At 40.9% G+C, this 12,398-nt stretch overlaps 1 protein-coding gene across 2 annotated transcripts in view; it reads right to left on the bottom strand.

Moving 5' to 3' along the window:
* Positions 1-12,129, bottom strand: part of CHL1 (cell adhesion molecule L1-like) — a 52,986-nt gene extending 40,857 nt beyond the window's left edge. For both annotated transcript variants that reach the window (XM_010086479.1, XM_010086478.1), the window contains exons 1-5: positions 12,039-12,129; positions 9,967-10,072; positions 8,191-8,381; positions 2,911-3,033; positions 1,629-1,799 (exon numbers count right to left, since the gene is read on the bottom strand). In XM_010086479.1, the coding sequence (XP_010084781.1) occupies positions 1,629-1,799; positions 2,911-3,033; positions 8,191-8,381; positions 9,967-10,072; positions 12,039-12,129 (682 nt within the window). The remainder of the gene's footprint in view (positions 1-1,628; positions 1,800-2,910; positions 3,034-8,190; positions 8,382-9,966; positions 10,073-12,038) is intronic.
* Positions 12,130-12,398: the final 269 nt, after the last annotated feature.

Genomic DNA, 12,398 nt, shown 5'->3' with positions numbered 1-12,398 from the left:
ATATAAAGTAAAGGAACAGATTAACAACAAATTTCTGAAAATACAAAGAAAATTCCTCAAAGATATGTTATTCTGCAAAATACTTCATGGGTGATACAATCATCATTTCATCCGAGGTACCTAGTATAATTAAAAAAAACCACTAAGCCCTAAGTATCCGCTGTGAAGAAATGTTGTAAAATTTATCCAGTCTCTCTTTTTGCATTGCCTACATTTTTCTATGCACAGAGAGGAGCAGGCAGTCTCAAGCTAGTTTACAAAACCCTTTGAGTCTGTGCCTCACTTTTTTCCCCTCACCCAGTCTCGTGGCGCTGATGGCAAGGTGCACCCTCTGATGCGTTTTGCTGCACCACTGCCAGGGCTACTAGCAGCCCCACAATCAAACCCCAGCTCACATTTCTGTAATCTGTGTGTTCATGTGTGTGGGCTGGATCCATTAGAAAATCTATGGAGAGCAACATTTCATTTCAGTATGTTTCTCACAATTATTATCCCAAGATATGGTTTATGCAAGTATTAAGATATACAAACCCACTGCTAATCCTTTATCTTTTTATCCCAACAAGAAAACTCTCAAAATCATATATTAAATATCAGACTTTCATTCACAAAGAAAAATTGCCTTGGCTTTCTGGGTTGCATAAGCCCAAAAGGTCAGAAGTATTAGCAGAACAGAAGACTGATATTAAGGGCACAGCAGCCTCAGCAAGTGGTACCAGCGATACCAGAAACTATTACAGTCAAAAGAGATTCAAGCAAAGTGGGATGAATCTCCAGCTGCTATAAGCTGCCTTAGTTCCACCGGCTTCTGTTGTGCTCTGTTGATTTAATGCAGCTGAAAGTGGGCCTTAAAGGGTACTTTTATTTTTTTCTTGGATATTTGTATTCTCTTCCTCTGTTTCTTACACTGATACCTGCACACCCCATGTATTCAGGAGCTTTACACAGCTTGAATCAGCAGTTTGGTGCCGCAGTGGGCAGGTGTACACTGAACATACATGCCTACGATGATGGGACAACAAACCCCACACACCCCAGTGAGACTCAGGTGCAGGAGAAATACCCCAAACCATATTTTGCATAAGACCTTCAGAGCCTACAGGAATAGAGAGATGTTAAAATAAATAAACAAACAAACAAATAAATAAATAAATTAAATAAATAGAATTGGATGTTCCCTACTTAACATTTCATTTAGGAAATGGAAAATGCTTCGTGTGTCACTATTGATGCTCAAGGCAGCCAGCAAAGCCCTGGAAAGCACTGTCCCTCCCAGCTGCACTCCTGCACCCTGTGAGGAGGTGGCCACATTAAGTCCTCAGGACCCAGAGAAGTCCCATCCATCGGTGACCTGCTGGACTGCATGAGAAGTGGATTTTCCCAATACGTCATTAGGTTTCCCTAGGAGGAGAACAGGAGGAAGAATGCGGCACTTTTAGGGCCCAACAGCTGCAAAAAGCTTTTATTGGGTGAATTTAGCCCTTGAGTAAGGTTAATGATGCAGGAACAAGCACAGTAATCGTATCAGAGACACAGGGGACACATCTGCATTCGCTGATGCCTGGGGAGTTAAAAAAGAAAAAAAAAAAAACAACAGAAAACAAGAAACTACTCATCCACAGACTTACAACGGGAAACCTTCAGCGTCATTGGCATTTTCTGCACAATCGTCCTCAGTCTTGGAAATGCTGCAAAGCAACAATAATCACTTCGACTGTCATTTTCTTCCACATTTGCGAAGTAGAGATCTCCCTTAAGGCTCATGGAGACCCTTTCATCTTGCGGAATGTGCTGCAAATCTAGCAAGAAAAAATAATTATGATATGGTAATGTCACTGAGCTGTTTCACCAATATGACTACTAATGCTCTCCTGTCGCATGCTTACTTCCAGATACAGAACGTAACTTTGATGCGAAAGAGGCAGAAGACCCAGCACAACCAATGCATTATTTACCAATATCCAAGATACAATTGATAACTGAGAATAAATATTTGCATATAGCAATATATATTTATAGATAAAATAGATGAAAAAAATGCTAATGAAAAACTGATAATAAAAAAAAAACACTCATTATAAAGTTCCTGCTCAGGTGAAAGGAAAGGAAATTTCCAGTACCTCTCCCTGATACAAAGGCCTGTAATGACAGGATGGAGGTCATCACTTACAGATGTCCCCCATGGCCAGACTCCCAAGCACTTTGCTCTCCTGTAACTACAGACTGCAGCAGGGGAGTGTTAGTATGAACTAAGGTTGCTGTGCCTCTCGCTGTTGATCCAGCCCAATGCAGGTCTGTGCTAAATATGTATGTCAGGAGTAGAGAGACTGCCTTACAAGATCAGAGGTTTAATCTGGCACCCTGTCTCTGCAAGTACTTGGTCAGCACCAGAAGCAAACCCTTCATGTCACGGCAGCAATTTGAGTTACTTTGCTTCCCAAGAGCTAGAAATTCCTGCAGAACACAAATGCTGAAGAACAATGTGACAGAACCCCACAAGGAACTCATTATTCATACCTGAGAGTTTTTTTTTTTCTTACTATCATAAATCAGATATCAATTTATGAAGAGAGGAAAATAATAATGTTAGAAATAATATATTGACACATTTTATCCTCTCTACTGTAAATGCAGTAGTCTTCCCTACTGGTAGACGCATTACTGATATGTAAGCTGATATCTCATATTTAATAATATGTTGTGTCAATGCACTCTACAATTTAGCTTTGTGTTATGTAAAAACATATCTCCATTCTCCATTTTTCAATTTTGTTTTTCAATATCCAGATCTTTTTGCTAAGCATGTGCACAATTACCACCCCCATCAATTATGAATCTGTAATGAAACTGTTCTGGAAGACAAATGTTTTGAGCCTCCTCATATGAATTGTGTAAAAATTGTTTACTTACCAATATTCATCCAGTAGATATGCAAAGGTGGGATGCCTTTTGGGGGGTTACAGTGCAAAATCACAGAATCGCCATGCTCCACATCAAGGGGCTCAATTTTTTCTTTTGGGAATTTTGGTACACCTGTGCAAAACCAAAGAAGTTCCGCTTTTATTGCCACCTTTTGAAATTTTGCCCTTTGCTTCCCCCTTAATTTAGTTCTTAATAAAATCTTTAGCTTAACATCATTCTTTGCAGACTCTGTCTTTAGTTACTACTATTTTTACAAAGTGATAAAGGGTAACGATGCATTTTACTAAGAGTAAGAAATCTCTGCTGGCGTTCTTCATTCATAAAGTGCACAGAGTGTAATACTGAAAGCCAGGAAGCTAAATGATGATGGTTAACAGTTGTCTGTGATGTCTTTGCTTAGGATTTTTTTTTATTTTAATACATTTATTTTCAAACGCTTTCTATAGCTCCTTTGCTTGTACTGGCTGGAAAGAACAGCTCACAGCCACACAGAACCAAAGCCTGAGGACAAGATGGGCACACAGGACCTGTGCACCAATGGCTCCCAGGCTGTTCCCTGGTGGTCAGAAGCCAGTCTGGGAGTGCAGTATGATGTTCTCAGAAGTCTCGGCTAAAAAGTGGTTGCCAAGAAGCCACAGCAAGTCAATGCAGATGAGGACAGACATTGGCCAGCTATTCCACCTCGTGCCTGGAGTTGTCCCGGTTCTTATCCATCTCTGGATTCAGGTGAAGCAGAAGTCTGGTTCTGGTTTACACCCCTCAGATGTACACACCTCTGCTGTGCAGACCTGCAGATTTTCTCAGCAAGCTTATCCTTTGGGATGCAGAGACAGGATTTGCAAAAAAAGAATATGCAAACAAGGGCTGCACTGTTTGGGCTTAAACAGAGGTTAAATAATTAATGGATCAAGGACTTGTTTAATCACTTAGAGCGTCGGCACTGATGACAGCAGACTGTTCAAACCATGAACCATACCAGTCAAATTTGGGCAATCTGGTCAGTCTCAGCAGCCCAAAATGCAACCAGAGCATGTCCAAGAGAGGAGAAGAGCAGAGCTGGGCTGGAGCCCACACCCAACCGAGCACTGGGAGCTTGCAGCTCAGAGATTATCGCAGAGAAATTAGTCTGCAAAATGTAACCACTCCTTAAAGGAATTTAGCTAAGACAGTTTCAGGGCGGACGCTGGCTTCTGGTTTCATTTCAGGCAAGTCCAAACTAGGGAAAGTTTCAGTTCAGACAACTGCATTAAACAGCAAAATTAACAGCAATTAAATAGAACAGGAATGAAAGCATCCTAGCTGCGCAGAATCAAGCTGGCACAGCAAATATTGCCATCCCGGTGTTCAAGTTATGACAGGGACCTCTGATAGCAAATAAACAATTTGAAATGTCAGTGGTCCAGCAGCTCCACAGGGTATCTGCAGTGTCACATCACAGGAGTCGAACCAAACAAGGGGGGTGAGAAATGCAGGGCCAGGACTCTGAGGAGACTTTATACGTTGTAGGATCAGTAAACATAAAAAGAAGCAATCACTGTAATGCTGATTGCCTGAGTGCAGATTGTGCATAGATTTTATCTCCAGGAGGATTATTAATTATGAATTCTTAGGAGAGTCACAATGGAGCTAATGAACTCTACCGACTCTGTGGGTGAAATTTCAGAAAACAAAGGGAACTATATATTCAAATCTAGTAACCTATAGTGTTCAAGCCCTGGAAAATACATCTGCCGACTGCTGGAGAAGTGGAACATTTTCCAGTAGGAAAAAGCCAGTTTGTTGATCTAAAGCTTACCTATTCCCCAAAGCACAACCCTCTCAACAAAACTTTAAGAAAGCTGGATGAGGTGAAGGATAAGGAATTTCTGAGTAAACCAGAGACCAGCAAATAGACTAATAATGATATCACTCATCTAGGACACTGGAAACTCTTGTTCAAACTAATTTTCTGCCTCATTTGGCACAACTACATCTGGATCTCCAATATCTCAGTTGGGTGCCATAACCACTGGCCTTCTCAGTCAATTTCTTTAGCCCATAATGACAGAATTGTACAAAAAGATATCAGTTTCCACCAGGAGACAGTGAAAAATCACGGTCTCAGTGTCATTTCCAATGCAAGGCCCTGATGTCTGCTTTTGGTTCCCAACAGGGGAAGCAGCCACTTGCGTCCTCCATCTCCAACAAGTACTGGAACAACAGGCGGTTGGAGTTTCTGGCTTCTTCCACGTTGTTTTGTTTCACTTTGCTCACTGTGAAAAACATTGACAAACTTTGATTTTCCCCTAAACACATAACTTTGATTGTTTTGAGCCTTTGAAGTTTTGCAAGAGTGAAAAACTCAACTTTCACGATAAATTCCTGAGCCAAGCCTTCTGACAAGCATATTTTTCTTGCTGGGGTCCCATTGGTCTCAAAGACTAGAAAAATAACTGCTTCTAAGTTCTGCATGAGGAGATTTATAAAAACTGAGAAGCTAATATCACATTAGATTTTGGCTCTTGCACATTAGTCTTCAGTACGTACATGTAGGCAATATTTTTTTTTTCCCAGTGTTCCTCTGCTTTAATTAGCAGATACTCCAGAATCAATCACTACTGATTTGTGGCTGATCACAGAAACTATCACAGCTAAATTAAACTTGGAAGTATCATACAAGACTAATTGTGTCATGAAAGTGTTGAATACTATATGGAGTTATCAATGCAGCACATGGGCACTGTAAAATTTACAACCAATTGATCTCTTTGCAGCGATACCACTAAAACTGTCATGTCAATCTTTCATGCAATTCCCCACACACAGATATAATGAGAAGGGACAGAGAATTCAGCATCGCTCCAAGTGCTACCTCTCACATATCCACAACATGGGAGAAAAACATTATTTAATGAAAGGCGTGCTGCAGTGGCAGCAGGATGGCTCTCACAACACAAGCCATCAACTGGCATGTATGAAGCAGCCATGGGGAAGATGAAAAACTGCACACCTGACTTCTGTTATGGAGACAGCTTCTAAAAGCCCAGCGTGACATATAAGGCTCTCAAAACCTTCTTGGGAAAGGCTTCACTGTCCAAGTGTTATTTCCTGACAAGACTATACCGTGAATGCTCTACAGCACCCAAAAACCAGAATCACAGCACTTTGACAGTGTGTAAACTGTGGAAATGGAGGATTATCAGTGTCCAGAGTCATTTGTGTAAGGAACCAGGCTCTGTTTAATCCCTGGGGTGACTCAAAGTTTAATGACTGATCTGTACTCGAGATTAGGCTGAAATACCACTGGCAAATTAGGTTGGCTGAGAGAAATTTCAGAAAGAAGGCTGGGTCAATGCTTCCCACTTCTTATCTGTTCAGAAAATTCAGTATCTATCTCCACAAAAAGCAAACAGGAGGCAGACCAATACAATGCAACATAAAATATAAATTTGAGTTTAGCAGTATGGATTCAGAAGTATAGCAATCAGAATTGGGGTATCCTCAGCTCGATTGCTTCAGATTTACTCAGTACCTATTACCACACTTTGTCCTACAGCTTAGTTTCTGTCCTACTGCTGGCTACAGTGACTTCACACAACTCTAGCTGTATCCAGTATGGGACTTTATACCAGTTTATGTGAGGATGGAGCCCATTCAATCTGATATTTCACATCTTTCTGGGTAAAGTGTTGAGAAGTTGAACTGAAGGAAAAGGTTTTCTCTAGATAACTGTAGAAGTCCTTGAGACCCTGTGTCTGGTTTCTACCAGTATCTGGTGTAAATTGGGAGCCGACTCATTATGGTAAATCAACAACTAGCAAATATTTTGGAAAACTGTTGTAGGAAAACATTAGTGTACACTAGATCTGTTTTTATAACTGTGGATGCTGTTGGAGATGTGTCCTGGGCTAGATGGATGCTTAGCCTGACCCACCATGGCTATTCTTAAGTTCTTCCATGCAAATAAATCCTAAAAGGATTTGGGAATTCTAGAACTAACATCATTGGCATAGCATAGCCTGCCACTGGACAATTTTACGTTTGGGCTGTTGCCGTCCTCAGATCGTCAGTCTTTTGGAAGAGCTGCTTTAGAAATACTGAGCATAAATCTTAACGCAGTCTACCATGAGGAGTCTTTTACACTACAGTTAATTAAAGAAGTTTAAACCATACTCTTTCTCCTTCCTCTGGCATTGGGCCTACTCAATAATTCAAGAAACAGATTCCCTAAATACAGGAGGAGGGTAGCTGAAGCTGGTATTCACACCATTTAAATTCATTTTCCTGCGGCATGTATCTTGTAACAATCTGGGCTTCGTAAACGCTGCAAAAATATAGAGAACCTCAGACCCCATTCTTCCCCACTCTCCTTAATGTCACCATATATATAGGGGAGGTGTGGTATTTTCATTATGTAGGTGACATTTAATGATCATTTCTGCTGACATTTCTATCACTTTCCTGCAATGACTACTGTGAGTAAACAGCCTTTTGTTCTCCTTTTCAGCAGCCACCTTACAGACCCAGTCTCCTACTTCTGCAATGTAAATGTAATTTATGAAAAAACCTGCCCTAGTCTGACTTGTTGGGTTTTTCTTCACTTCATTGGCATAGTGGCTTGCCAAGTAGCTTACATTTTACTTGAATCCAGCTGGCAAAGCACTGCAACCTCTGCATCATTATCATGAATGCGTGTAGTGATCTCACATGTACCAGTCTCTGCTTCAAAACTTGTGGGTGAATAGAGGTAATTTATCCCAAACTCTTCTGTGTCAGTGATTGCCTAATTTACAGCGGATCTGGGCACCAGCAGCTCTCTTTCACTTGAGCACAGTTGTAGACTATCCAGCACTTTAGAAAATCAATGGTGTCTTCTATTACTCTCTGAATCCTGATTTAATTTGCAGCATCTAAATCACACCATTAAAGGAAAGAATTTATGATGTTTGCCAAATGAATATATGTGGGAAAACATATACATAATTTACCCAGTTGCCTTTGCATTAATTAAAGCTGGTAAGGACTGTCAGTATCAGCACTTGCAAACTTGCAAGTCCAGTGGTATTGTCTGAACTCCTGCGTTCAGATTTGGTTTCTGTCCTCAAAATCAGGAATTAAATTAGATAATTCCAGGGAGCACACAGATTTTTTCCTTCCAGCATTCACTGAATAACAAACAGTGTGTGCCTTACCATACCCTATCTTAGTAACCAGTTCTTCCCCATTGAATTTGGAGAAACAGAGTTTTCAGCTTAAAAACCAAAACAAAAGCAAAGTAAAAGCCCTTACTTGGAACAATTAGCTCAATTTCTTCTGACATGGCAGTTCCCAGAATATTGGATGCATAGCAACGATATCTCCCTTGAAAATTGGTGATGATTCCACGGTTTTGAATCACAAATGTTCCAGAGTTGTTAGAAGTAACTATCCTCGGGTCAGATAATAAATCGAATGGTTTTCCATCCTTAGTCCAGTTGAAGCTGAAAAATAATACAAGTGTAACAAAGGACAGGTCACAGAACACAGTGTACTGTGGTGCAAAACCAGTGGTAAAAATGGGTCCAACAATGCACTAGTAAAATAAAAAGAGAGAGCTGGATGATAAAATGACCAGTGTGTTACTATAACTTGTTAAAGCTGTTGGGCATGTCTCTCCTCTTGGTCACTCTGCTTTTGAACAACTGATTGTGACATGAAATAAGAATACAAAGCTTAAGGCAAGGACAATAAATGACAGAGACCATAAAAAAAAAAAAAAAAAAAAAGCAAGAGCAACATAGTGAAAGGAACTAGAGGTTTGCGAAAAAGCTGTGTCTGTAGGAGAGTTGGTGCTTTTGACCAGTGAGGACTGATAGGAGCTCTTCTCATCATCGCTGGGAGATACCATGGTTGAACCCAGAAGAAAGCAAAATAACTCAACTGAGTTTCTCCTGGTTTTCACGTAGAATCACTTGTAGTTTTGATGCCGCAAGGGTGGGATTTTTTTTGAGTGCTGAAGTATTGCTCATAGTTTACGTATCTGGAAATCTCAGGTGGCTTGAAATTGGGCTAGACTGATTCAAAATCAGAGACAGCTAGAAATCACAGTGTAACGTGTTTAGTGGAACATGTACCTTTTTTCAATATTTTGCAATGTTTCAAGAGCTTAAATTAATTTCAACAGATACATATGCTTTGGCACTTCACTTGTATTGCCAAAGGGAATATGGGTTCCTATCACCTAACCAGCACTATCGCATACATCCAAATGTATCAGAAAACCTTTCATTGATCCACTGACGAACTCTGAAACAAAGGAAATTTGTTACAAATCTCCATTCAGAGCTCAATTAGAAATTATCAAATCACCTTGATATTAAATAACAATGTATAGCAAGTTTAAATTGTGTTGCAGAGAAAGAGGAAGGGAAGGATTAGACAGTAAAACTGAAATTCAAACCAGATATTAATCTAGCCCATATGCTACCCAGTGTTGAAAGTCTCAGGAAGAGCTTTTACTATGTTATTATTACACTTTTGTTAATCACATTTTCACCAAAAATATTTTTCTTTTTTACACAGGTGTAAAATACATACAGCTTATCTTTGGATATCTATTTGGATAGCTCCTTATGTCTGTATTTGTAACACCACCACGGCCACGATGATGTTAGGTACAGACAAGCTATCTGATAACATGCAGATGAATACACAGTTTAATGTGGTTGGCATTTTTAGGGTTGCTGTGGAAAAGACAGAAGAACAGCTAGGACCCTTTGATTACCATTGCACACCTCCTATCTCTTGCAGCATAGCCCAGACAAGATTTTTTAAATCACAGGGTGAGCTTAGCACATGCTAGAGAAATGAAACATCTCCCAACAAGCAAGAGGCATTTTGATATCTATTCACAGAGTGGAAATGGATGGCCTAAATGGAAACCCGTATCTCATCCTCACCGTACGATGATGAGCAGGTTACCCTTCACCAGCTATTCCTCCCCTCCTCAAAACCAGAACAGCATTTGGCAAAGGCTAAAAGCAAACCCAGCTTCTGATTGCTTCTCCAGGAGAAAGCAGTACTCACACGGGCTGTGGGTTTCCTCTTGCTTCACATTTGATTGTAAAGTCCTCATCAAAAGGGTAGGCAACCTGGGTGTGAGATTGCTCCGTGATTGTTGGAAGCTGTGCAACTGAACACAAAGAGGCACCGGGTTAAAATGCTGTTGAAGCAAAACTGTGCTCTGCTCAGGTCCTTTCTTTGAAAGCAACAATGTCAGGATTGCCTTACTCCTGCAAAGAGTGAGGTTTGCCTCAAAAAAACTATGATCATCCTCATCTTCCTGGCATTGACAACACTCCCTGCTCCCAAACCTGAACGCTGTCATTGCACCAGCAGCCAGAGGAAGGCTCGACAGCACTGACTGTGTTCAGGGGCATCGTCTGCGCATGCTTCCACATACGACCAACCCACCCAGGGCAGAGGAGAGCTGGGGCCATGCTAAAGCTAAAGCATGGGGGTGTAGACTGGTGAATTTATTCAGTGGTGAAGTGAGTAACGGGCTTTTTAACCCAGACACAGATACACACACATGAAGTAGCACACTGCTACCTCCATCCTGGATGAAATTGCCGGGAAACCCATGGACTGCAAAGATGACTTATAATACCCCCACCAGGGGACAGCACGGGAAGAGCCATTACCAGTCATATGGTCATGCAATGATGTTTCCCCAACTTTTTTTTTTTTTTTTAAGGGAATTAAAGTGTTGCGAATGCCTGAGAATGCTCCCCGCAGCGGTGCTGGGGATAATAGGATCATTGCATTGTTATGAACAGCCAGGAAGAAAATTAACATGCTCTTTGGTTTCTCTTTTAAGTCCAGGAAGCTCAAAGCAGGAGCGAAACGTGGTGTCTTGCCGTACCCCGTGGTCTCAAAGCTGAACACTTCCAAGCCCACCAGCATCACTGATCAGACATAATTCCTTTTTATTAAAATATAAAATGCTTCATTAAAGCAAATTAAGGGCTAAATGGTTCCCTGGTGTAGCTACTTAAAAGCAGTGGATGCCCACACAGTTTGTCCTGCACTTTTACAGCCACAGCTCCACTTTTGCTATATTTAAACCCAAGGGACCACTGCGGTACCTTCCTCCCAAAAACTTCTACTTCCAAATGCTCTTTACCAAGTTTGGACAGCTTTAGAAAAATATCCTATAAACATGCTCGATTGCCTTCTCCTTTGAGGCCAGGGCTATTGGCAGACTGCAGAGCACAAACAGCTCACGGCAGGTCCACGTAATGCCCTGAAACTGGCCCATGTCCTGCTCTGAAGCTACTGCACCCACAGACCTGCAAAGAGCCTATGTTTCTTTTTCTTTAGGTTTATTTTTTTTCCCCACCATAACTGATAAAAAAAACAATGTTGTTTAGTTTTGCTTTGGTTTTTAGTTTTTCGGGGTTTTTTTCCCCCAGAAAAAAACCCAAACCATCGTTTGCAATCCTCCTGGTCCATTTATGCTTGACAAATGCAAAGCTTGGGAGGTCTGGGCTGTGCTCCAGACAGTGGGGTCCACTGGCTTTCATGGGACTGTCCCCTATGAGCCTCATCCCATATTTTACACATGTCCTGAAACCCCACCAACCATGTAAAACAGGCAGTTTGAATGCATCACAGACAGAGAGGGAGAGAGGAGGTGCTCCCCAGGGCAGCATGCAAGGCGTAGGAAATACTTCTCTGGGGACTAATGTACGCCCTGAAACATACACCTGCTCCTTTTTCAGAATGAAATAGCAGGTTGCAAGACAAGTAAGTAAAGGTGTATGTACTTCAAACAAGCTTCAGGGAGATTCAGAGCCAAAATGAGGAATTTATGTCAAGGACAAAACCAAACCCTCAGAGCTAAGCGATGTGTTGGATCGCAAACACAGATATATGTTATTAGACAAGTTTACTGCTACATTTAAACAGGTCCAAACAAAGTAACTTATGTTTTCATCACATCTGAATTTCCCAAAGGCCATATTCTCCCAGAATTAAATTCAAAATGGAACAACTGAAAAGCAGGATTTAATATTTTTTCTTCAGTGAAAGTTTTTTTAAAAAAAAAGGGATAAAAAACAAAACAGCAAAGTGTTCAGTAAATAGCTACAACTCACCTGATAATGGTATTTCAATAGCTGCTGCCAGACTCAATACAAAGAAAAACAGGCATATGGTGATCCCTTTTGTGCTTAATAGCATCTCCATCACTCTTCTGTAAACAAGGAGTCCAAACAGAATGAGAGATACCTTATGTTTCCTCTCACCGTCACTTCAAATCAGATGTAAGATGTGAAATTGAAAATCTAGCAAGGAGAAGAAACAGCCATATTAGCTTGCAATACGAACTTGGTTCTAACAAGGTTACTAAATAAAGCAACGCTTCAGGATTTGCAGTTAAATTGCAAATTGCACCAAGTGGTACAATTTCCTCTCCTCTTTCCCCACCTCCTGGCTTCAGGAACATCCTCTATTAA

The sequence above is a fragment of the Pterocles gutturalis genome, unplaced genomic scaffold (genome assembly GCF_000699245.1).
Source record: "Pterocles gutturalis isolate BGI_N339 unplaced genomic scaffold, ASM69924v1 scaffold3456, whole genome shotgun sequence".
NCBI classification, from domain to species: domain Eukaryota; kingdom Metazoa; phylum Chordata; class Aves; order Pterocliformes; family Pteroclidae; genus Pterocles; species Pterocles gutturalis.
The sequence above is the reverse complement of the archived record's forward strand: the minus strand, read 5'-3'. Positions and strand labels throughout refer to the sequence as shown.